Raw genomic sequence first — 24,737 nt, 5'->3', positions numbered from 1 at the left:
TGGTATTTGTTGAGGGTGAAGTGCATCTAGGGAGGGAAGGGAAGTGCCCACTTGACAACCTCAATGGCACCTTGTGGCTTCATGGTGAGGTTGGTTGGACCGGGTCCTTTTGTACAGCCGTAGTAATATATGCATGGGGTGTAACATCTTGTCCTGTGTATCATGAATATGCTACATATATTTTAGGAATGTGATCAAGTATCGTCAATATTCGGATACACCTTTATGCAGTTACTCGTGTGATGAACACTGATGGTGCAAAGAAACTAACTGCACTTAAGTGTCTCTTTCTGCGAATGTAATGCACACATTGTATTTGCTATAAGATGTATGTCCTTTTGGAGAAAAAAAGTGTAATTCACTTTCACCTTGTTTACAGCAAGTGCCTGGTTTCCCTGAGTGCTGGTCATTCTCCTAACCCCTGCAGGGCGTAACAAATCGTTACCAAGGAGCTGTTGCCACCTATGTAGCTTCAACAGTATATAGATATGAATGATATATGGGTGGTTTTTACAGAACCTAACCTGTGAACAAACTGAGGGATGTCTACATTATTAAGCTTTTGTTGATTGTGGCAGAGAAGTAAAGTGGCGTTAGAGTTACGATCAAAACGAGTTACGAACAACCTGCGGCTCCAGAATATTCACAAACAAGGACCCTGTGTGCAGCACAGGACGTTGAAAGCAGGCGGCATTGGGGCACCGCAGGCGTGGCAACGTGGCGCAAACCACACTTTTAAAGATGTGTCACCTTCAGTGAGACAATATTGCAGTTACAACTCTGAAGTGTCCACGTAAATGCGTAACTCACACTATCCAGAGTAGGGAAAAAAAAAAAAAAAACAGAAGTCGTGCGTGCCAATGCCTGTTTCCTTCAAGAAACTCCCGTAACATCTCCGCATCGTGCGCACGAGGAGCCCGCGAGATCGCGCGCCCGAGCGGTGCGTGTCGCGCCCGGTCACCGGTGGCACTGAGCTGAGATCAAGGTCCGCGATCGGTGAGTGACAACGAGCCATTGTTGTGCGCGTAACGGCGGAGAAACGAGCGGACGGAGAAACGCTGCGCAGCGGAATCACGCGGCACAGAATTTCAGAAAGTGAAACTTGCAGAAGCTGATGTCACATATTTTTGCTCTTTCTCGTTCCACGAGCAGTAAGTTTTTAAAGGAGCTTTTTGATGTAAAACACGCGCAACTGCGCTTTATTTCACTGCATAACGCTTAAGTTAAGCGGTCTGCGTGTTGTTGTTTTTTTTTTTTTCGTGGAAAGACCACGTTCAGTTTTGAGTTCATCGGCGGTTCCTGAGCGGAGATGTCGGACTCGTACCCGGGTCCGGGGAGCCGTTCACTAGATCGACGTACAGCTGCTGGTAACCCCCGTGTGCGGAAGATGTCGGATCCGGCTCTGAGGAGCAGCCCCGAGGACCCACATGGAGTCGGCAGCCCCCCCAAGGTGTCGGACCCGGGTTCGAGGAACAGCCCCGCAGACGAGCAGGGACCCCACAGCGTGCAGACTATCCTCCGAATGACGTACCTCATAGCCGCGCTGGACATCACGTGGCTCTTCGTGCAGATCTCCATAACACCGGTACGTCACAGCGCAATACAGTACGATAGTACAGTGACAGCGGCTTATCCGGGGTAACTGCACAGCGCGAGAACCCAGAGTGTGTTACCGCATGGCTGGGTCACCATATGGCACCATAAAAACACAGGAACGACATAGATAGATATGTGTGTTGAGAACAAATCGCAACTACAAAAATAGACAACTAAACTATAAAAACGTTTTCAAAAACGCACCAGGCAAGACGGAGGTTCTCGGATATATGACGCTCGGCTTTACGTCATTTCCCATTTCGCTCCATGTTCGTCACCGTTTCGCGCCATAAAAGCGCTCGATCCCCGGAGAAACGTCGCGAGAGCGGCACGTGCCCTGTCTCGGTCGCGGTCGCGGTCGCGGTCGCGTGAAGCTGTAACGTCGAACCTGAAAGACCTTTACGGTGATTCCTCACACGTACATTTAATGTGCAAATACTACACGGGTCTTTCGAAGTAAATAATTATATGCACTATATATAGTGCCTCTTGAAAGCGTAGTAATCCCCAGTGTCCCCCCTAGTTTTACGATGAAATGGTTATTTATATCATCATGCGTGTAATGACCAGTTCCATGTTGCTTTAGACGAAATGACAGGTGTAGAAACACACAAGTAGTGCAAGCGAACCATCGTTACTTAACCAAGTAGGAAAGTAAAATCAGCAGTAAATCATAATCGTTTATTCATTTTAAAAGTTTATTTTAATATTTTAAAAAAGAATAATTACAGGCTTCACACACATATAAACAGCAAAAAAGGTGCGTTATATACTTCTTGAATGAAATTGCGCTGGTCTACTGCGACGTACTGACGGAAGAGTTCTCATTTGTACAGCAAACATAATAATATCATATAATGTAATATGATAAAAAAGTAGCTTTGGTACTTTCTTTGACATACTGATACCGTGGGGGTAGCCACTGAAAGTATCACCAGCCCTTCCCCATTAATAAATTCCCCATTGTTCCCTGTGGGGAAAACAGGCCCGCCATGCGTCCCCTTCTTACGAGACACGCTTTCAGGAGCAACGTCACGGCGTACAGTTCCGTGGATAGTACCGTAGTAAAAATTTACTGACGCGTATGAGGCGGGCATTTCAGGGTATTTGCGGACATCGCCAGTCACCCCAGAGAGGGTCGATGCCCTCAACTGGTACGGAGCCTTCAATGCTCTGTTTATCTGCGGAATTCCATCTTCTGCACATCTTATCCATATTAATAATGAAAATAGGAAAATTACATTTATACTTTCTGGGTGTAGTGAGAACTTTTTAAACTCTAACCTGCTGGATCTTTTATAATGATGTTTGTCATCTACATAAGACAGGCCAGACTGCTTTAATAAAGAGTAATAGAATTCACATTAATCACAAGGTGGTAAAGCAGCCTAACTGTATATTGTAAAATATCCTGAATATATACTGTATAATTCCTGTTTCTTTTTTTTCTGTTCTTATGGGCAGTATTTGGCAAAGAGGTTGGGATTTGACACTCTTTGGTTTGGGTATTTGCAAACCATGGTTGGAGTAATTCAGCTGCTGGGAGGCCCTATATTTGGCAGGTGGGTGCATTTTGACTTTTCCTTCAAATTGCTGTTCTCGACTTTCGTTTGTTAAATGATTCTGTCTAGTCTAGTGTTAGGTTGCGTCGCTGCAACACAATATTTTATCCGAGTTTGTCGTCATCATATTGTTCTCTTGTGACCCTGCGACCCTGTGTTCCCTTGACTTACTTTCAAAACAGACTCATTTAAAATGTGTTCTTTGTATTTCACTTAACCTGACATATTTCTCCAAACCAACTTAAAATAATTATTTACCTCTTTATAGTGGTGGGGGTAGCTTAAGTGGCACAATTTAGTCTAAGCAGCTTTCTCAAGGGTAGCACAGTAGCAGGAGGTGGGACTCAAACCTGCAACCTCCATGTCCAAATACAGCAGTCCTTACCACTATTATACCTGCCACCCTTCAGTGAAAGTTCAATTAGCTTTGCTATTTGTAAGTAACATTTAAAATAGTCTTTTGATTATTATTAAGATATATTTGGCAAACAATGGTTTTACATAAGCAAGTTTACAGTTATTTATCCATTTATACCCCAAGCCATTTTTACTGCATTAGTTCAGGCTAAGTACGTCAATCCAAGGTACTAAAGTTGGAAGCAACCTGCTGTCCCTTTTGACACTCTGACCCAAGGACCTGTGAGGGGTTGTTTTTGTGGTCATTGCAACTGCTCTGGCTGTTCATGCACAATGGAGCGATTGTGTTCAGTGTTCATTCAGGTTCTCAAGTACTCATTCAGAATCCAGCTCTGTTAAACTCTGCTCTCTCTGTGCTCCTGCTGAATAAACAGGCCGGCACTGTAAACCTGTTGACTTTGGGGTCGATGATTTGCAGATTTGCCGACTTGTTTGGGGCTCGCATGGCTCTGGCTCTGTCCTCTTCGGCCTCGGTGGTCTACTTTGTCCTGCTGGCCATGGCCGACAGCGTGCCCATGCTGTTCATCCACAAGCTCCCTGCTATCTTCATGCACGCCCTACCAGGTAACCACCAGGTCGCTCCGCAGATGATGGAGTTCCCTCCTTGCATGAAGCCGTTTCGAACTCCCAGGTCACCGGTAGCGATCTATAGCTCGTCTGATTTTTATATTGTTATTGGTGTGTTGTGATGGCTATATTTACAACAGCTATTGCACCAGTCAGGTGGAAACACTGGACTCTGAGCTCTTAAGTGATTGGAGCAGATCTACTTCATACCACTGGGCAATGTACTCTGTGTTACATTTGCTCCAATAAGGATCCTCCAGTCTCTGGGGAAATCTGCTGAATTTAAGGAGGGTAAATAAAGGTAAACACTATGGGGGTATAAGCCTACAATATATCAGAGATACAGTATAATATAGCCCACATGCAATAAATTCTAGGGTGCTTCACAATAGTAGACATGAATTATAAACAGTTACATATTTTACTAACAGCAGGTGCCTCTGGAGGAGAAATACATAAACTACATTAGTCCTTTCCAGCAAAAGTTAAAGAGTAATGAAGACTGGAGATGGGAGATTTAAATAAGTCACAGATGATAGGTCTCCCAACTGCATAAATATTGTGTCCACTCCTGTGATGCGCTGTATTGTCTCAAAGTTTTGCGTCTGTCCGTGAAGTCAAATCATTGAGCTTTTTTTATTCTCCTGTAAACAAACAAATAAATGCACAATAAAAAAAAACAGACAGGGACAAAGACAGAGGTAGATAATTATTGTTTTGGACTAATTCTCTTTTTGGCCTGTTGGCATTTTAATTGAAACTTCCCTCTGTAAGTGAGTAATGAAGAAAATTATTACTAATCAGCGGTTGACATGTCGACATCTTAAAACCCCCAGGAGAACGTGTGACCAGTGGTGTGCTTTTGCTCACAGGCACTCAGATGGTGGTGGCTGACTTGACGGAGCCGGAGAAGCGGGCGGACGCCCTGGCCAAGCTGGGTCTCTGCTTTGGCTTCGGGATGATCACGGGCTCATCTCTGGGGGGGACGCTCAGTACACGCTATGGGTATGCTCTCTCTCACTTTTACACCCATGCCTTGTCTCATGCCTCCTCCGTGCCTTCGTTGTCTCTGGGTTGTAGTCGCCTGCCAACTCGAGAAAAGGGCTGAATCCCAATTTCTGTTGCTCATCGCGGATTCCTGTATCATTTATTCTGAGTCCTCTATACTAGGATTGTTATTCTAAAAGACCTTGGTAGCTAAATTATGGAGCTCTTCCAAACAACCAACCAATGTCTACAACCACTTGTCCCGAACGGGGTCGCGGCAAACCGGAGCCTAACCCAGCAACACGGGGCGTAAAGCTGGATGGGGAGGGGACACACCCAGGACGGACGCTAGTCCGTCGCAAGGCACCTAAGCCGGACTCGACCCCCAGACCCACGACACAGCGGGCACCGTCCAAACTGCTACGCAGCCACTCAACCCCCTCTTCCAATCAGACTCAGTTCATTCATTTGTTCGTTTGTTCGCTCGCTTGTTCATTCTTATAGGTTTGCAGGTTAAGTGATCAGGTACTGATTGCCATCACTAATCTGTTTGTCATTCACCATCATTCTGTTTGTCAGAGAAGATTTGTGGTTTGGTTTGAGGGATTATTTTCAGAGCTGCTATGACTTGGCTGCTACAAGTTTTGCATCTAGCTTTGCACTTTTGTTCTACATACATGCAGAAGAATGTAGTTGATCAATATGAGGGCCAACATTCCACAGATTTGTAGGAGAATTCAAATAATTGCCATAGAGAATAACTAACATACTGGGAAATTTGTCTTTATGTTTTAAAAAATACGTTTAATTTGGAATATGATGTCGTTTAGCATGGTCTTATCAGAACTCAGAACTCATTATCCGTTTATTGCCATTGTACAGCATACTGGATTTGGTTGTGGTCCAGCACCAAACGTGGAACACAGTCTAACAGTATACAAGGGGGTGAATGATAAGACAACAATATACAAAACAGTCACCATGTGATAGTGCAAGTAATAAACAACAGGATTGCAGATATGAGCAGTTGTGCAAATAACTGTGCAATTAACAGCACTGTGTGAAGAGGAGTGTAGTTAAGAGATGTAATGCAAATATAGTATAGACCCGATTTAGGACGTGACCAGAAGTGGATTGGGGGTGCAGCTAGTTGATTTTTTTTTTTTTTTTTTTGAGGAGACGGCTGGCGTCAGGAAAGAAGCTGCGGAGGTGATGTGAAGTCTGAGTGCTGATGGACTGCCTCTGAGATGGCAGTTTTGTGAGGAGGTGACTGCTGGGATGGGTGGGGTCCCCAGCAATCTTATGAGCTCTCTTTTTCACTCTGGCAATGAAAGGTCTTTTATTGATGGTAACTGACAGCCAATGACCTCCTCACTCGCTGCAGCCTGGTCTTGGAGAGCATGGGTGCAGGAGGAGAACCAGATGGTGGTGGAGGTGGTCAAAATTCTCAGTTCTCAATGATGTTGCGTAAAGGTTGATAAAGATGTGTTGTGAGATATTGCGCTTCCTGAGCTGGTGTAGGAAGAACAGTCTAATCCGGGCTTTTCCGATGATGGCGGTGATGCGCTTTTCCCACTTCGAGGTGTTGCTAATGGTCTTTCCCAGAACTTTAAACTGGACCACAGATGTTTTTTTTCCTCTGAACGGATCAGAATGAATTACTATGACATAAAAGTGTCTGGTGCCACACTGTCCAACTCGACAAATAAAATTTCTCCATTCATCGTTTGCGCCATTTAAAATTCTTTATTCAATAAATAAGGCATAAAAACCATCATGCCGCTACTAAAATATCTATAATACAATAAAGTCAGTAAAACCAACCAATGTAAATATGCCTGATGGAATCTTAAAAAACACTAAAAAACATACCCCGAGGCTAAAACAATCGGTAAATAAAGGAGACTGAGCCAGCAACTCCACCGCCCAAGAGGGGTGGTCTTCTGACCTGTTCCCAGGGTGTTGCCATAATATATAATGATAATAAATAATAAATAAATACAAACACACCACAAGGGTAGTCATTTTCAAAGATACGGCGTGGCTTTGCAATGCGGGGCAAACAAGAGGTTGTCTGGATGTCAACCAGCATCTCTACGGCCTTGATGGCACTGAGCTCAAGGTTGGGATGAGCACACCACAATGCCCACCTCATCACGATAGCAGATCTCATCGTTGTTAGGGCTGTTTCTCCTTCACATACAGTATATTTTCCGAGGACGCAAAGTGCTGTAACTGTTTGGTTTTAATCTTCCAGCGGAGGGCAATATTGCCCCAGCTATGGGAAATGTTCATTATTGGCTCGCTTAAGGCAACTGCATTCCACTCCCTCCATCATTTTCACACCACAGCAGTAAAACAGATGTAAAGTCATTTGACATTTTTATGATCTCCTCACAGTACACGTTATCATCTTAATTTATTGATGGTGCCATCATTAATCTAGGAGTAATTGTAGGCTTTTGTGTTTATGTCTGAAACAATACTGTATTTCATACAGCACAGAGCAGGACCTGCAGGTTCCTAAGTCACCTCATAAACTGAGAGCACCAAGGCTTGTAGACAACGTTGTAGATTTTCAGTGAACGTGTGGGTTTAGAACAAAATTTTAAAAGTTTCTTCTGTGTTCTTGCAGGTTTTGCATTTAACTGTTTGGGTTTTTTCCAGTTTTTTAGTGCAGAGGGATATGCGGTGGCGCAGTGGGGTTGACTGGCTTCTGCTCTCCAACGGGTCTGGGGTTCGAGTCCCGCTCGGGGTCCCTTCGCGGCGGACTGGCGTACCTTCCTGGGTGTGTCTCCTCCCTGTGCTGCCAGGCCAGGCTCCGGCTCACTGTGTAGGATAAAATATTTTAGTCTCAGTGGCTGTATGTCATACATACAAAAAATACTGGGCTGGTCCAAGGAAACACTTTCTTCTAGAATCTTCATTTCAAGCCCATTCTTTGTACCAACCAACATATACTTACCTCTTACAGTCCCTTGCAGAGCCCTCTGCAGTTGCACGATTATTGACATTTCCCATCGTTCTCTTGTTAGTTACAACTATTCACACTCCATACCCACTCCCACTTCTAGGAGGCGCCCTTCAGTTGCGTGGGGCGCCACGGTATCCAAGCCCCCTGTTGTGGGATACGCTTTTGTTTGCCCTGAGCTCCATCGCTTTAAAGAAATGCGTGTACCGGATGGGTAAATATAAACGTGTTTAGCCAAGTCACCTGAGTGTACCGATTAATACCTTTTGATTACTAATAAATCAGCCACTACTTCCGAGTTTGGCCGCAGCTCTTTACTCTCATGCTGCAGTACCTTGTCCACACACCCAGGAGAGATGGCTGCACTCCAGGATGGTTGCATACATCACCCGGGCAGGGCTGCCCGACCAGGGAGCGGCCTGTTTGATCCTGTATTGGTGCCGTGCCCCGCAAATCCGTGTGGATGTGGGCGCCAGCTCGGGCAGAGTAGCAGGACGAGGGCGGGCGGTAAACAGGGAGGCCGAGCAATTCCTTTGTCGTTTCCCTCGATTCTCGGCAAACAAAAGCCTTTGTTCTCCGGTGCGCACCAGGTTTGACGGGAGCCCTCGGCTCTCTGGCAAAAGAAGGGCCGGAGCGCCGGTCACCGTTGTGAGAATGCCATCACCCATCCGCGTCTTTCTCTGAGCGGGTCTGATAATCACACCGGATTCTGAGTCACGGCCCTCAGAGAAAGGCTCCCGTTCTAAAGAAGTCGTCATCCACACCTACGTGCCGCTTGAGTCGATGTGTATCCAGGACATCCTCGTGAGCCCGCTGCTGAATCCTGGCCATTGTGTCTTCAACACAAAGCCGTGGTTTTGGCTTTAAGAAGAGTACCTTTGGAGGGCGGTTCACAAGCAGGTTTTTCCATTCAGCTCCTGCGCGATTTTGACAGAATGCTGCCGTGACGCTCGCTTTCGTACTGAAAAAAAGACGGAACTTTTTCATTATGTAACTTTTCAAGCAAGTTATTTAAAAGAATTGCACTGTTTAAGGGCTCTTTTTTATTGTCAATGAGTGTCTTACATGTTTTAGCATATTCTTTTGTTATTCACTGGGGGAAAAGCTCTTTCCTTAAAAACTGCTTCCTCGTTTGTTGGTAATACAAAGGGTTCCTCTGTGGGAAAATTTAGCACATGCGGATGTTGAGAGTCCTCGCTGGCGCAATGAACTGCTTCTCCAGGCAAGTTGCAACATGTCTCGACTGCATTAATCACCTGTAGGTGTTCAAGTGACAGTAGCTGTAATGACCCTGATGGCCGCTTTCACTTTGAGCTGCTGCTGGAAAGGGTAACAGGGCCGGGTTTATAAAGAAGCTGTCAGGTAGTGAGTTTAGTGTTTCACAGGTCTTTCCAAAACTGAAAGTCTGTAGTTTCTCAGTTATGGCTCTAATGTGGTGTAATGACATCCCCCTGCCCCTCGGAACTGCTGAATCCCTGCAGGCTCTTACAAACACAAAATCACTTTGGTAGTCATTTCCGCCCTCATCTTTTAACAGCTTCAGTCTCATCTGTCATGATCATATTTGTATTTGTCCTCTGACTCCTAATCCTATTGGTATATCCCTATTTCTCTAAATCTACATGGATATTTGGTAATGTATGTGTATGAATAATTTGACTTGGTGTGTGGATCTTGGTCTTTATGGCTCAGCATTCACCTAACGTTCTTCTAAATGTGTATTAAATGTATGGAAGTGGAGGAAGGATAACAGACCGACTTGCTCCGTCTTTAAACACGGCGGACATCTCTCCTCTTTGCCGTTCTGCAGCAGAACCGTCCTTTCACCATCTCAAGTACCATCAAAATGTTCTGTGAGAACATTGTGGGATGTTGTGTAATGCTACAATGTGAGAGATGCTGGGTGTTATTTCAAGGCCAGTAATCTCCTAGCATTACAAAAGTATTGTGTAAATCCTGCTGAAATGATCTTGCGTGCCTCCAAGCCCGATCTCCATTCGCACCCTTGGAACACTCTCCTATAGGAGTGAATCAAAAGGCTGTGAGTCACAGTTCACAGAAATACAACGATACACAAAATTAAAGCTCAATAAAGAGATAAACCAGTTTCTAGGTTTGTGATGCTTAGGGTGACATGCCTTAAAGTAGAAAATGGCAAAAAGAAGTGCACATCCGCAATTGGAATTGAGCGTGAGAATATTGCTCAAGGGTACTGTGGCAGGAGCAGCGAGTCAGCCTTGAACCAGTAACCTTCACTTTACAGGGTGTCATAAACGACCATGCCATTACCGTAGTAACTGCCATCCCCAGATAATTACAATGGACGTGCATTTCAACAAAACGGAACGAAAGACAGCTTTTTTAAAGTTAAACTTCCAAATAATAATCATATAAAGTGCCAATTACTGTTATTTTGTATGCAAAATGCTAGATGACTGCTCACAACTGTTTCCTTATGTTTTTGTTTCAGTCTCTTTGTTACCCCAGTGACTAACGCAGTTGCCCGAGGGTCTGTGCCTCGTGTACCTTGTGGTTTTTCCTGCCGTGTTGGCCCGTCTGCCCTGTTATCAACTGTCAATGGCTGGCGCACGCAATGCTTTATTTCCTGTCTCAACAGCTCTCCTTTGCAAACGTAGGTGTGTTAAGAGACGAAATGATTGACGGGAACATGCCTGCACTGCAGGCTTTTGTTATTGGCATGTGACAGACTTCAGTTACGCTCGGTGTTCTGTGAATGACCCACTGGTCCTGAAAACAGCCATTACCACCAGCATCGGCTTTGCATGCCGTCGCTGAACGCTCTGTGACTCTGTGCCTAGACATGTTGTTGTGGCCAAAGTATGGTAGAAAACGTGGCAAATCAGTGTTGTTCATAAATCTCATATACGAATCTATTGTTGGGTGCCATTTGGAGGAAACTTAGTTTACAGTAAAATAATTTTCTTGAAGAATCCATTCCATCGATAACTGCTTGTCCTGCTCAGGGTCACGGTGGTGTGGAGCCAATCTTGGCAACGTGACATGAGGAAGGGTACGCCTGGTGGGCGGGACGGTGGTACAGCGAGTTGCACTGCTATCTCACAGCACCTGGGTGGTGCAAAAGGATGTGGGTTTGATCCCCACTCAGTCTGTGTGGAGTTTGCATGTTCTCCTGGTGTCTGTGTGGGTTTCCTCTGGGTACTCTGGTTTCCTCCCACAGTCCAAAGACATGTTGTTCAGGTTCCCCCATAGTGTGTGAGTGACAGAGACAGTGCTCCACTGCTGTATGGATGAGTGACCCATTGTAAGTAGTGTATCTAGCAGCGTAAGTCAGCACGATGAAAAAGCTGTGTGGGCTGATAACACTACATAGAGTTCATTGGAAGTCGCTTTGGAGAACCATGTCTGCTAAATAGATGTACATCCTGGAGAGATCACTGCTCCATCTCAGAGCAATCGCACACACTATCTTTTAGTCACACCATACACTCAGTACAGCTAATTCAAAGTCACCAATTCAACCGAGACATGATTTTAGACTGTGGGAGGAAACCAGAGCACTTGAAGGAAACCCGCATGAGCATGGACAGAACATGCAAACTCCACACAGACTGAGCCAGGCCCCTGGTAACAGGCTCTGTCATGCAGCAATAGCATTTCTTCAGAGTCTGCTACAATTCAGAGGACATTTTTTGTTTTGAAACACCCACAAACATTCAGCTTCCTGTTTACACCAGAGCACAAATCAAAAGGACTGTCGCGGCTGTTTAATTCTCTTCAAAAGGCGACGAGATGTTTGCTGAAGCGAGTCAGTACTTGATATCAAATTATCAAGCTGTGATATCAAGCTGTGGATTTTCGCAGCCCACCTCTGACGTAGGTCTCCCTGGACCGATGGACCTGTTGGAGGTAATATGTCACGCTGATGCTGCGGAGACCTTCCACATCGTCTGTCCTTGTGTCTTTCAGGGAGACATTTACTGCTTGTATGTCTGCTGCTGGAAGCCTTCTCAGTCTGGCTCTGGTGTTGAAGTTCATCCCCAAACACACGAAAAAACGCACCTCCCAAGAAGAGGCAGACAGTAAGAGCCGTTCTTCACCAGTTATTTGCTCCCAGTTTTTCAAATATCTATACCTCCAAACATTTTCTGCCATTGCTCCTTGACTTTTTTGAGAAGGTATGCTATAGTTTCAATATAATGTGGGATGCTCAAGGGCTGGACCCACCAACTGTCACTGCATTTCATTAAAATGAGTGAAATACAGAATGAGACTCAACTATTTTGGATCCCAAGGTTTGTTTTATGTTGGGACTGCAGTGTAGTTGTAGTTAAGTGCTCTTGGTCTGTATATAGAACGCACTGCAAAGGGTTCAGTGTTCAACCTTGGAGAGATCACCAGGCTGATGAAGTTCCCTGGTGTGGCTAAGACCTTCACAGTGAAGATCATCTCAGGACTCCCTGGAGGTGAGTAACCAGAGTAAAGTCAGGTTAATGGCTGAAAGGGAAAGGGAAAGAGGGTCAAGATCAAAATGTTGATGGGTCATTCCCCTCTCTTGATACATCTCCAAAAGTCACCCCCTTGCTTCAGGTGTGTTTCAGGTCATGTTCTCCATAATCGCCATGGACTTCTTCCAGCTGAAGGCTGAGCAGACTGGATACCTCATGGCATACATCGGGGTTGTGCAGATGGTAAGGACAGCCCCACGGTATTTAAAAGACAACAAGCCAAAGTCTACAGGTAAAGACAAATGTTCTTTGTAGCTGCCAGCCGTCATATTTGTAAGATTTAAAATGCAAAATATTGAAACAGCAAACTGGAGAGAATGTCTTTTTTTAACAAGTGTTTATTTTTTACTCTTTTTTATTTTATTTTTTAATTGGTGGTATGAACAATTCTCAATCACAGCAACATAGTGATAAAACACAACACAAACTGCAAATGCTGTATGTCCATATCAAGTACCTTGGTTTAGTAATTTCTAGAAGGGTGCCCAAACATTCCAGAATTCCTTTGAATTTTCATCCAGATGAGAAATTAATTTCTCAAGCGGAAGAAAATGCAGTGTTTTGGTCATCCAGATTTCTAAACAGAGAACTTCAGGCATGCACTTTCGCAATGAAGTACAATGTCTATGCCAAGTGTAAGAGTAATACCTATGTTCCATAACTTCATGAAAAACTTGAAAAAATAGAATTTGGGTTGTGGTTTAGCAAAGTTTGCGTGAAGCCCATTCCATTAAGCTTGTATTCCCAAAATAAGTGTAGTATCAGTGTGCCTTGACCAGCTTTAATGTATTAGCTTTATTGTTTTATAAATTAAAATGAACCCTAGAGTTGGATATGTTCACAGCAAATTGATTGGGGACTTTTAGAGAATACCGGCTTTCATTAATGTATGTTATACAGATAGTCCTTGTGCTTCATGTGCATTTATTTTAGAATTATGTGGTGACACAGATTTTTTCGTATTTATTTTTGAGAGGCAGAGACCAATTTTGCATGAAAAAACATGTTAACAAAGATTACATAACTTGCCTTCTGGATCTTTCAAGGTTTAGTAACATACTGGTCAGAGGAGATTTTCCACTCCCCACGCCCAGTATGGTGTTCCTTGAATGAAGTCCAAGCTTAAGACATGTCTCAAGCAAAGGTTTTGCCACTCCAGGACTTTAGTTTTCTTATTCATATACAGCGATCGGTAACAGAAAAGGGGCCCATTCCTTTTTTTTTAAGCTGAATAATTAGGAACGAAAATACATTAAACTTGGTCGGAGTGGTGGGGCTCGTTGCTCCCTATCAGCTGGAATCATCATTCATGGGTAATATTTTTTAGCAGCAATAAGCCCTTACCTGAGGGGGTGCAGTGGTGCAGCGGTGCAGCTGGTTTGCCTGGGTCTTGTGCTCTGCTGGGTCTGGGGTTCAAGTCCCACTTGGGGTGCCTTGTGAAGGACTGGTGTCCTGTCCCCCTCTATCCTTATGCCCTCTGTTGCTGGGTTAGGCTCTGACTCCCTGTAACCCCATCTAGGACAAGTGGTTTCACATGATGTGTCGGTGAGTTCTAACTGGTGGTCATGTGGAAGAAAGATAATTTCTTTCTAATTAACTTGTAGCTGTTTGAATCTTAAAACCTAATATTATATATTTAAGTGATACTCCACTTGAATGCAGAAAAGGTTTGGTGTTCCAAAACATACTGACAGCACAGTGCCTATGAAAAGTATTCACCCCCTACCCCCCAGATTATTTGACATTTTTCGGGGTACAGCATGGAACCAGGAGTGTATCTAGGAACAGCTGCTAGCGTAGAGGTTGGTGCTACTTCCTAGGGACCTAAAGGTTGTAGGTTTGATTCCTACCTCCAGCTGTAGTACCCTTGAGTAAGATACTCACCCTGAATTGCTCTAGTAAGGTTACTTAACTGTAGAAATGGCTAAATAATTGTAACAATGTTATAAGATGCATTTGAAAAAAAAACAGCAGCTAAGTGAGTTAATGTAATTTAACTGAGAATTTTTGCCAGTCATCAACAGCAAGTATTCTTTTAAAAAAAGACATTTTACTAAAATAATGAAAAGTAAAAAACTAATGAAAGTAATTGGATGAAAAAGTTCACCTCCTGCCACTTTGCTTAGACATATGCAAAATTACCTCCAAAGTAGCCAACTGTGAGGGGGTGCAGTGGCACAGTGGGTTGGACCAGGTCCTGCTCTTTGGTGGGTCTGGGGTTTGAGTCCCACTTGGGGTGCCTTGCGACGGACTGGCGTTCCCGTCCTTGGTGTGTCCCTTATGCCCTGTGTTGCCAGGTTAGACTCTGGCTCTCTGAGACCCCAAATGGGAGAAGCGGTTCAGAAAATGTATGCGTGCAGCCAAATGTTTTCTCCAGAACATTCAAAGGCTGCAGTGTGTGACCAAGGTGTGTTTGAGGTTTATATGAAACAACCTCCTCCAGATGCTATGGGTTTGAGAGTGCAGGCATCAGAGTGCGTGCACCAAGTCGACAGAGTTGCTGCTCTTCTTTTGCAACTAAAAACAAGCCATCCAGTGTCATCCCTCTGTGCCGAACTATAAATCTGTGCTATAATCAGTCCTGCATTCCCTTGTTGCAATCATTTCTTCTGGCCAACTCCATCTTCCAGAAAAAAAGTATTTCTAAACTTCCATTTTTCTTCTCAACATTATACTTTGTAATCTGAAAGGTATGTTCACGATTTAAAAAAAAGGCGCAGGGAAATAAGAGCATGACGTGGGCTGAGAAGTTCGGCGCGTGTAAGATGATGAATGTCCGTTTTGTTTAGACACCACTGTAGATGTGAGGTGATGCAGATGAGACCTGAAATATTTCAAGCTGAAAGTGCAGCTTACTGGAAACAGAAGAGTAATCTCTGCCCTGTTATAAAAAAAAAAAAAAAAAAAAAAAAATGTTTTGTGCACTTTGTTCTCATGTGGTTTAAAATGTGAATTATGCTCTTAAATTTTAATCTCTTCCCACTTCGTATATGTCAGTCCTTGCTCTTTATTCTTTGCTGTAGTGCGCTGTTGTCACAGCCTTTGAGCCATAACGAGTTATCCCTTCCCATGTTTCAGTAATAAATAAAAGCACTATATTTAAGTGATGCACTGTTAACAGTTCAATCAGCTGTGAGGCACAAGGAGTGGCGCCGTACAGAGCTGTGATGTATCAGACTTGTAAGAGGCCGCATGGGTGAGCCTTATCTACCTGATAAGGAAAAGGTAAAAGCCTTCCGTTGTCACGTGAGTGTGAAAATCGCCGGTGTGTCAGTGCATTAGATTACACAACCTTGGGTACTGTACTTCCAACCCTCTCATCCTGTGTTATCTGTCCCTTTTATCATTTCTCGTCCTTTAAGGAAATGAGGGTGCAATGCAGGATCAATGTCTAAACTTGATGTTTGCTCATGTACAAAAATGTGTTTTCTAATGTGCTGTCTTTATGTTCGCTGTATTAGGTTATACAGGGTGGGGTGATAGGAAGACTGACAGCAAGGTTCTCCGAAGACACCTTGTTGCTCTTATCCGTTGGCCTCACTAGTCTGATCGGCCTCACTCAGGTAAGACTCGGTGAAGGTCGACGGTCCGCTGACAGAAACTCATGTCAGTATTCAACCGAAGAGTGTTGCAAAACTGCGGGTCACTGAAAAAATTATCTCGGAAGCTGAAGGTGTGTTTGGGCCAAACTTCTAGATTGTCCATATTCCCCAAAGTCATTGCTAAGCTCCCAATTTTATGCGAGGGTTGAGTCAAAAGTATCTGCAGTAATGTCCACCGAAGAGTGTGCAGATACTTCCTGGCTTATCCTTGTATATAGATTGTGATCACAAATAAGAACTTTTTAGCATTGTGATATTTTATTATCAGGTGTTCGTCACATGATCATTCAAAGAGCTCAGCGTCTAGTGCCGTCAAACCTTCCAGTTTTTTGTGTCAAGTCTTAGTTATTTCGATGGCTAAGACCGTTCCGGTGAAATCCGCACACATTTCTGGATGCCGCGTTCTGAGCCACCAGCCTCAGTTCAGAGGTCATGTCAGTGCTGAAACGCGTCTTTCTGCGTCACAGATAGTGATGACCAACGTGGCGCAGTTCTGCTTCATCCTGATTCCCATGATGCTCTCCCTCAGCCTGTTCAACGTCATCACGGACAGCATGCTGACCAAAAGTGTGCCTCCCACAGATACGGGTGAGACCATGGAAGGGTTGGTCTCTCACCTTCTCTCACTGTCAGACATGTTAGTCACTCACAGCATACAACTCAGTAGTGTATTTTTACACAGCTGCACCTTTTTTTAGTTAACTGTTAACATGTTGTCCAGGATTACTCACAATACCAGGTTTGTAGATTTAGCAACTTACAGTGATTTACTCATTTATATAGTAAGCTAATCGGGGGGGCGCAGTGGGTCCTGCTCTCTGGTGGGTCTGGGGTTTCAGTCCCGCTTGGGGTGCCTTGCGATGGACTGGCGTCCTGTCCTGGGTGTGTTCCCTCCCCTTCCAGCCCTACGCCCTGAGTTGCCGGGTTAGGCTGCGGTTCCCCGCAATCCCGTATGGGACAAGCGGTTCAGAAAATGTGTGTGTGTGTGTGTGTGTGTGGTAGGCTACTCCTGCTTGAATAATTCAGGGTAAGTGAGCTTGATCAAGTACTTACAGTGGGAGTGCGATTCAAACCAGGAACCTTCTGACAATTCTCACTCACTCACACACACACACACACACACACTCTGAAACTGCTTGTCCCAAGCGGGGTCACGGCAAACCGGAGCCTAACCCAGCAACACAGGACGCAAGGGGACACACCCAGGACAGGACGCCAGTCCATTGCAAGGCACCCCAAGCAGGACTCGAACCCCAGAGAGCAGGCACAGGCCAAAGCCACCGCACCGTTGCACCACCATGTTCCCCTGACAGTTCAGTTCAATTAAATTCAATTCCACCATGCTGTCTGCTGCCCCTAAATGCAAGTACCCTTCTCCAGGGTACCTAAGAGGGTGCCTTCCTAGTCCTTGGAGCTGAATCGTCAAGGTGACAAGTGCAGTCGTTCGCCAACTTAGCAGGCTGCTGCCCTTTATGGGATTGGGTGCCAAGTGAGAGTACATAAACAATGCAAACTGTGTTGAGAACTAAGCTGTTGTTATTTTGGCTCCACCCCCAACCCACCCAGGTACGATGTTGGGGATGTGCGCCTCTGTGCAGTCCTTGCTGCGCACCATCGGCCCGACCATAGGGGGGTTCCTGTACCAGAACTACGGCGTTTCCTCGTTTGGCTGCATCCAGTTTGGCGTCAACAGCTTAGTGTTCATCTACCTCCTCAGAAGCAGTAGGGGAAGGACTGAAGCGCACAAAGAATGAGCTGCTGGAAGGAAAAGAGGGACTTCACTGCGAAGGAGGCATGTAATAATGAAGAATATTCTGTGAAATTTTAATTATTCTTTGCAATTTCCTACTCATTCTGCCAGTTTCATTCACTTTAGAATTTACATATTAGTGGAAAATAATTTTTTGAATAAAATGTGTCAAAAACATCAATCAAACATTCTAATGCGATTTTTGTAGAAACATTTATTTGAAATTGCATATGGTAATAAATGTAGTTATAATTCCATTTATTTTTAATGTAAGTCTATACCACACGTGAGTTCAAGCGATGTGGTTTAGGGGAAAATTCAAAGTTTTGACTGCCTTTTCCACATTAGTTCATTATAAGCATTAAAGGGAGAGTTTCAGCGTGTTTATCAAATTCCATCCATGAAAAATTTACGTGGAAGAGTACAGCAAGAATCCTGCTGCTCTTGTCTCACCAGATTACCTTAAAAATTGTCTCTCACTCAAGTTTGTTGCCTTTCCTTACTGAGAGCGTTAGTATGTGGTCGTATCACCTGCACAGTTTCAGTTTGTACACTAAATGTAGTTTTTTCATCTTCGACCACACAAGCTACAGCACAGCGAAGGCAACCAAGACAGGTATGTACTATCTATATCAGGTGACAGGAAATGAATTCGGTGAATGTTGTAGGTCCATTGCCAAGATCAACAGTTTTAAAAAGAATAAGAAACAAAAAATACAGTTTTTCCTCACTCAGTTACATTCTATCTACATTTACTGTACAGGAACAATTCTTTCTGCTCAGGAGGAAATGCAATTCCAATGAAATACAGAAGTAGGTTGGATCAGTGTGGCGACTAAAATGATACTGATCGAAGATTTGAGGTGGAAAATGCTGCATTCTTTATAATTTCACAATCAAAAGGAAGAAAATTTGGAAAGCTTCTACAGAACAAGAATTGCATGCAAAGAAAAGCCCCTGAACTTTCATTTTAGAGGACCGTTTATTTAAATAAATACACAGTGAAATACATAATAAGTTAAACAATCCATCAACAAGTTTGTTAGCAGGAAATAAATAATATTGGCCATTGCTGGAGGGTTTCCAAATGAAAAAGTGGACTTTCAGTCTTTTTTCGGCTCCGGGATGGGACCTTCCTCGCTTCAGCTCCGCAAGAACAAAGTGCTCCTGAAAGTCCTCCACACCTGTTGGCATCTTCACACAGTCTGGCCTTCCATCCTGGATCTGCCTTAAACCTGCACATGAACACAGTTACCTTCATCTTCACCATTATCATCATCATCATCATCATTATTATTACAATACAGGGGTAGCTGGTCATGCAATGGTTTGTGCTGCTGCCTTTCCATCTGAAGGTTGCCGGTTCAAAGCTCACCTACTGTTATAGTACCCTTGAGCAAGGTACTTTCCCCAGTAAAAGTTTCCCTGCCCTTGAAATGAGTACTTAATTGAATGTATGGTCTAGAATTATAAGCTGCTTTGGAGAAAAGCCTCACCCATGTAAATGTATTATTACATCTAATTCAAGGCCATTTTGAACGGAAATGTATTGATCTTTTCTGATACGCCTAAGTGCAAAGATAAAACGAAGTTAGAAAAGCTCAAAATTCCAAAAAAGTTGTCGCGCGCAGCTACATAACGGGCCACCTGCAGCCTCGTTTAAAAACTTCAGCGAACAGGCAGGTAAATTATACACGGGCAAAACTAGTTGGTGCTGATATTAAGTTGGAGCAAGTATTTAAGTAAAATATCGAACAAAACTAATATCAGTGTTAACATGAAACGCTTATTATTAAATGTAACGTGATATATTAAATGATAGTTATTTACTATTATTAGTAGTATTACTAGTAATATTGTGAACGGTTTAAACAACTTTAAGTTTAAGGAAAGAGCCATCATGAAAGCAAAAAAATCCTGGACAAGTCTTATGCAGCGGAGTGAAATCGATCGCACATGATGATGAGGCACAGGTCAGGAACCGAGCGCGTCTCCCACCCACGGCCACGGCACGTGTCGGCCGGGTGTCACTATAATAAAGGTTCGTAAAGACCACACACGTCGTGCGGGCGCTGCGCTCCTCTTCCTCCTCCTCCTCCTCCTCCTCCTCAGTCCCCCGCCGCTTTGGCCGCGTCCCCCACGTCGCCCACGTCGCCCCCCTGCAGCGTCCTCAGGTCGCGCATGGCTCTCCTGTTCTGGAAGTCGATGAGCGCCATGGTGATGACGGCGTTCCAGCAGCTGTCGTCCGCGGGGCACCTGAAGTCCATCTCCTTGTCGTCCGTGGTGACGATCGTGAAGTAGACGAACTTGCCGGTGCGCTCCACGCAGTCGAGCTTCTTGATGCTCTGCAGCTTGAGCTCCTTGCCCTTGGAGCGCTTGTGCGCGTCGTCGTAGATGTTGAGGCTGTCCGTGGTGAGCACGCACACCTTCCTCCTCCACAGCTGGAAGAGGTTGTCGCTCCTCTTCTCCAGCTGCCCTTCCTTCAGCACCCTGGAAACCTCCACCGCTGACATTTTCATCGTTGTGATGGACCCGCGCGTGGCCGTGGGTGCCGCATTCACACGACACGCGCCCTCGATCTTCTCCGTCGCGCCTCCGGATCCCCGTCGTGTCGAAGGAGCGCACCACCACCGGCACCGGCACGATCGACGTCCGAGGGGGCAAACTCGAGCCGAGGCTTCCAGGGCGAACACCTTTATAGCCCTCTCTCCTCTCGTGCCGCCCTTCCCAGCCCACGTCACAGGGCAACGCATGGCACGTTGCGCAATCCGCCACGTGGAGGAGGTCCCGCTTCGCGACTTGGAGTCCAAGTGGCAAAGTGCTTCGCGGAGCAGCTCCGCTTGGAGACGTGCGCCGTCGCTTTCCTCGCGGCTGAATACGGAGATGCGGTCTGTGGACAAGAGCAGAGCAGGATTCGCCACGCGCTTCCACTTCATCCACTGCTGTCCCACGACTCCTGTGGACAAGTTACCCAAGTCACCCTGCATGCGCTGGCATGTCCTCCGCACCTTCTACCTTCTACCTGCTTCCATGTCCATCTGCGTTGAGGAGGCTGCCCCCTGGTGTCCGGCCTGGGGGTTCAAACCCGGGAGCCAAGGGAACTGCGACAGAACGAGCTCACAAATTGAGCTCCTTTTTTTTTGACTCCATTTATTTGATTAATGGATGCAAGATGTTCAACTGTTTGGGCAACATATTTTAATCCAATAAGTACATATACAGTATTTTACTAGATTAATTTAAGTATACTCATTCATTTAGTTGGTACTTCTCTCCAAAGCAACTACAGCATATCTAAATTATATATATATATATATATATATATATATATATATATATATATATATATATATATATATACACACACACACACACAGAATATCTAAATTTACTACAGAGAAACAATTCTTTCTGCTCAGGAGGCAATGCAATTCCAAACAAATATAAAAATAGGCTGGATCAATGTGGCGATTGAAAATGATACCGATGGCAGATTCGGGATGGAAAATACTGCGTTCCTTTTAATTTCACAACCGAAAGGAAGTAAATCTGGAAAACCTGCAGGACAAGAACTGCGTACAAAGAAAAGCTCCTGAACTTTAATTTTAGAGTACTGTTCATTTAAATAAATGCACAGTAATTATACACAATAAATACACTGACTGTTTGGGCAACATTTTTGACCAATGAGTAGATATATTCAATTACATTTATTCCTTTAGCTGGAACTTTTCTCCAAAGGAGCTTACAATGCTGTGACTTTACAGTTATTTACCCACTTATGCAGGTGGGTAATTTTACTAGGGTAAGTACCTTGTTCAAGTTTACTACAGCTGGAGGTGAAATTCAAAGGTGCAGCTCTTGGGTCCAAAGGCAGCAGCTCTAACCACTATGCTACCAGCTGTCCCAGTTCAGCGTAAGTACCTTGCTCAAATGGGACCACAAGAGAAGCGCTCTCGGGATTTGAACCAGTAAACCTCATGCAACCACCCCTCTTACATGGCACTTGCTATTCTCATCCTGCTTTTTGCACAGAGCACCTTGCTACACATACTGTATAATTTTACCTATTCATAAGACTTAGGGATGGAGAGGGTTGGGTGTCTCTGAGCTCCTTCTAGGGACAGGACCCCTGTACAATCTGGACACCTAGATGACAGACAGCAGTGGGACATTGTGTTTATTGTTACCAGGGAAACGGAGTGAATGTCTGAAACACCGGAGCTTGAGTCAGCAGAGCGAGCAGTTTGCCTTCAGGGAGCAGCCATGTGTGGGAGGCTGCATTGCCTGGGCTCATCACCTTTGGGGGTGGGGGAGAAGGGAACGCATCCTGCTGTGCCTGCAGGTGTGTTTCAAAACAAGAGGGAAAAGCATTCAATTATGTAGAAACGGAAGGTTCGAAATGCTTGATCCTTTCATTTCCTGATACCGTGAAAGAGAATTTAATTTACATTGCAATATTGCAATGGACTGGCGTCCCGTCCAGGGTCTTACCCTACTTATCCTTACCCTGACTCAGCCGGGCGGTTAAATAAAACGAAGTGATTGAGCGAGAGCAGAATTTCATTTGCCCATTTTTTTGCAGTCATAATGATTTTTCCGATCTAGTTAACCCTGTTTAACCTTTACACTACAACTAATAGATGTGCAAGTGAGAAAACATGACAGCATACGACGCCTTTGGTTTGTAAATAATGAAGACCTACGACTGCAAAAAATTTATGTTGAGTTGGTTAAGGTTACAGGATTCTTCAGCGAATCTAAATATTTACTTACACACACACACAGCCTGAAGCCACTTGTCCAGAGCAGGGTTGCGACAAACCGGAGCCTAACCCGGCAACACAGGGCATAAGGCTGGAGGGGGAGGGGACACACCCTGGACGGGACGCCAGTCCATCGTAAGGCACCCCAAGCAGGACTCGAACCCCAGACCCGCCACAGAGCGGGACCCGGTCAAACCCACTGCAACACCGCACCCCCTCTAAATATTTACCGTAAGACAAAAAAAAAAAAAAAAAAGAAAAAAAAACTACACATTAGAGACATTGTGCCATTTCAACAGCCTAACTAAGCTCATCTGTAGTCATCACATATAGCCCTCCATTAGTCAGATTGTGTATATAGTATATGCTTCCACTTTTGTGTGTATATCCCCCCGCCACACACACACACAAAACAGGGCTTATGAGCTGTAGCAGCGTAGCAGCAATTTCAGCTCTTGTGACCTTAGGTTGCAGTTGCCTCGCCCAGGAACCCACACCCTCAGAGTTCACTGAGCCAATTACTTAGCAGGGCCACAAAAGCGTTGGCATCACAACCAGTCGGCGTCCCACGTTCACCAGAAGCCCCGGGGCTCAGAGCAGCGTTGGCGAGGCCTCACCAACCATCACCTTGTCCGTGCTTGAGTGGCAGGAACAGGCACGATAACGCAGGTCCCTCCCTTGCAAAAACAAAGGGCAGTTAAAGCAAGGTAACTTATTGAAGTCATACATCTGATTAATCCTCGTCATCAGGACAACCGGTTAGTAGTTAGTAGTTACTGCCAGCAGAAAATCAAGGACAATACTGGTGTTGTTTAAAGAAATGCATGGAAATGCCATGAGCCTGCAGGTTTTGAAGACATGGGTTTTTGTTTTTTTTTTTAATATTAAAAGTCTTCAGAAAACAGCACAAAGCATCCAAGCACCAGGGGGTAGCTGGTAGTGTAGTGGTTAGAACTGCCACTTCTGGACCAAAAGGTTTGAATCCCACTTCCAGCTGCACTACCCTTGACCAAGGTTCTTATCCTAAATTGCTCCAGTAAAATCACCCTGCTAAGTGGAAAAATAACTGTAGGTAGCTTAACTTCATGAGTTGCTTTGGAGAAAAAAAACCTTCCACTAAATTAATGTAAACCTTGAAAATGCACTCCTTTCACAGTTTATTTTAAATGAAAACATTAATTTTTCACTGTCATTGGAATGACAGACAAGGCCATCAGCACTTTTGTCACCTTTCAGCAAAGCCTTCATTTACAGGAGGCATGAAGGTGATACTCGTGAAAACAAGGGCACATTTAAATTTTTGGCCTCTGCAATAATTTACATTTCCAGAGATCATGTTCTGTTTCTATTCTGGGGCAGCAGCGGTCAGACACACCATCTGAAAAAACCATGTTCAACTCCCTTCTCATACTGTAGTACCCTCAATCAAAGTATTGCCCCAGTAAAAATTTACCCACTAATAAAGTTGGGTAAATAAGTCAAAGTAGCTTAACATTCTAAGAGACTTTGGCAAACAGCTTCAGTTAAATGAATAATTATTTAAATAAAATCTACATCCTCGGTACAAGAAACGTGTTTCTTCTCAGTCTCGAACACAAAGAGAACAACTGACACATGAAAAGAAGAAAGTCCATTACTCTGGAGCAGTTCTCAGGATACATTGCAAATTATTCATTGGGACATGATCCAAACTGTTTTTCAGCACACTATACTGAATGGATCCTGTTTAATGCGTCACACCCACAGCATTCAAACTCTCATACTGTGTGAAACTGGGGCGGGGGGGGGGAGGGTTAAAAAAAAAAAACCTGTTTGGACACATTTCATGGGAGCTTTCCACAGTAGGCAAAATGACATGCAAGAACATATTACAAGAATAAAGGTAAAAAGGTACTTCCACCACATATTACATTCTATGTCCACTTCCCGTTTTAGTCAGCTTTCTCAAAGCTAATGTAATGCATCCACACACTTTTTCGCAAGTTTCTGAAATTTCTCTTGACAAAATTGCACTGTGTGATTACTCCGGTTA

General features: G+C 44.5%; 2 protein-coding genes across 3 annotated transcripts; one reads left to right on the top strand and one right to left on the bottom strand.

Annotated features, from left to right (window-relative positions):
* Positions 1-859: 859 nt before the first annotated feature.
* Positions 860-18,043, top strand: slc67a1 (solute carrier family 67 member 1). Of its 2 annotated transcripts, XM_029256131.1 has the most exons (11): positions 860-1,151; positions 1,268-1,585; positions 3,061-3,158; positions 3,994-4,139; positions 5,015-5,147; positions 12,049-12,161; positions 12,435-12,545; positions 12,670-12,770; positions 16,049-16,150; positions 16,657-16,777; positions 17,756-18,043. In XM_029256131.1, exons 2-11 carry the CDS (start codon positions 1,310-1,312, stop codon positions 17,941-17,943), a joined length of 1,389 nt encoding a protein of 462 aa, XP_029111964.1. In that variant the 5' UTR covers positions 860-1,151; positions 1,268-1,309; the 3' UTR covers positions 17,944-18,043. The 2 variants fall into 2 exon arrangements, with proteins under 2 accessions (XP_029111964.1, XP_018608138.2); XM_018752622.2 differs by having other exon boundaries at positions 860-1,585.
* An 864-nt stretch (positions 18,044-18,907) lies between these two features.
* Positions 18,908-20,668, bottom strand: LOC108934650 (pleckstrin homology-like domain family A member 2). The gene is made up of 2 exons (XM_018752623.2): positions 20,000-20,668; positions 18,908-19,174 (listed from the first exon to the last, which is right to left on the bottom strand). Exon 1 carries the CDS (start codon positions 20,456-20,458, stop codon positions 20,048-20,050), a length of 411 nt encoding a protein of 136 aa, XP_018608139.1. The 5' UTR covers positions 20,459-20,668; the 3' UTR covers positions 18,908-19,174; positions 20,000-20,047.
* Positions 20,669-24,737: the final 4,069 nt, after the last annotated feature.

This window comes from Scleropages formosus, chromosome 11 (assembly GCF_900964775.1).
Source record: "Scleropages formosus chromosome 11, fSclFor1.1, whole genome shotgun sequence".
NCBI classification, from domain to species: domain Eukaryota; kingdom Metazoa; phylum Chordata; class Actinopteri; order Osteoglossiformes; family Osteoglossidae; genus Scleropages; species Scleropages formosus.
Note: the sequence above shows the minus strand (reverse complement) of the source record. Positions and strands in the feature narration are given on the sequence as shown.

Bases quoted from the DNA above. Each gene is read 5' to 3' on its own strand.
- slc67a1 (XM_029256131.1), top strand. From the start codon at position 1,310: ATGTCGGACTCGTACCCGGGTCCGGGGAGCCGTTCACTAGATCGACGT. The intron at 3,159-3,993 runs GTGGGTGCATTT...GATGATTTGCAG, and splicing joins GGAGGCCCTATATTTGGCAG to ATTTGCCGACTTGTTTGGGG. The intron at 4,140-5,014 runs GTAACCACCAGG...TTTTGCTCACAG, and splicing joins CTTCATGCACGCCCTACCAG to GCACTCAGATGGTGGTGGCT.
- LOC108934650 (XM_018752623.2), bottom strand. From the start codon at position 20,458: ATGAAAATGTCAGCGGTGGAGGTTTCCAGGGTGCTGAAGGAAGGGCAG.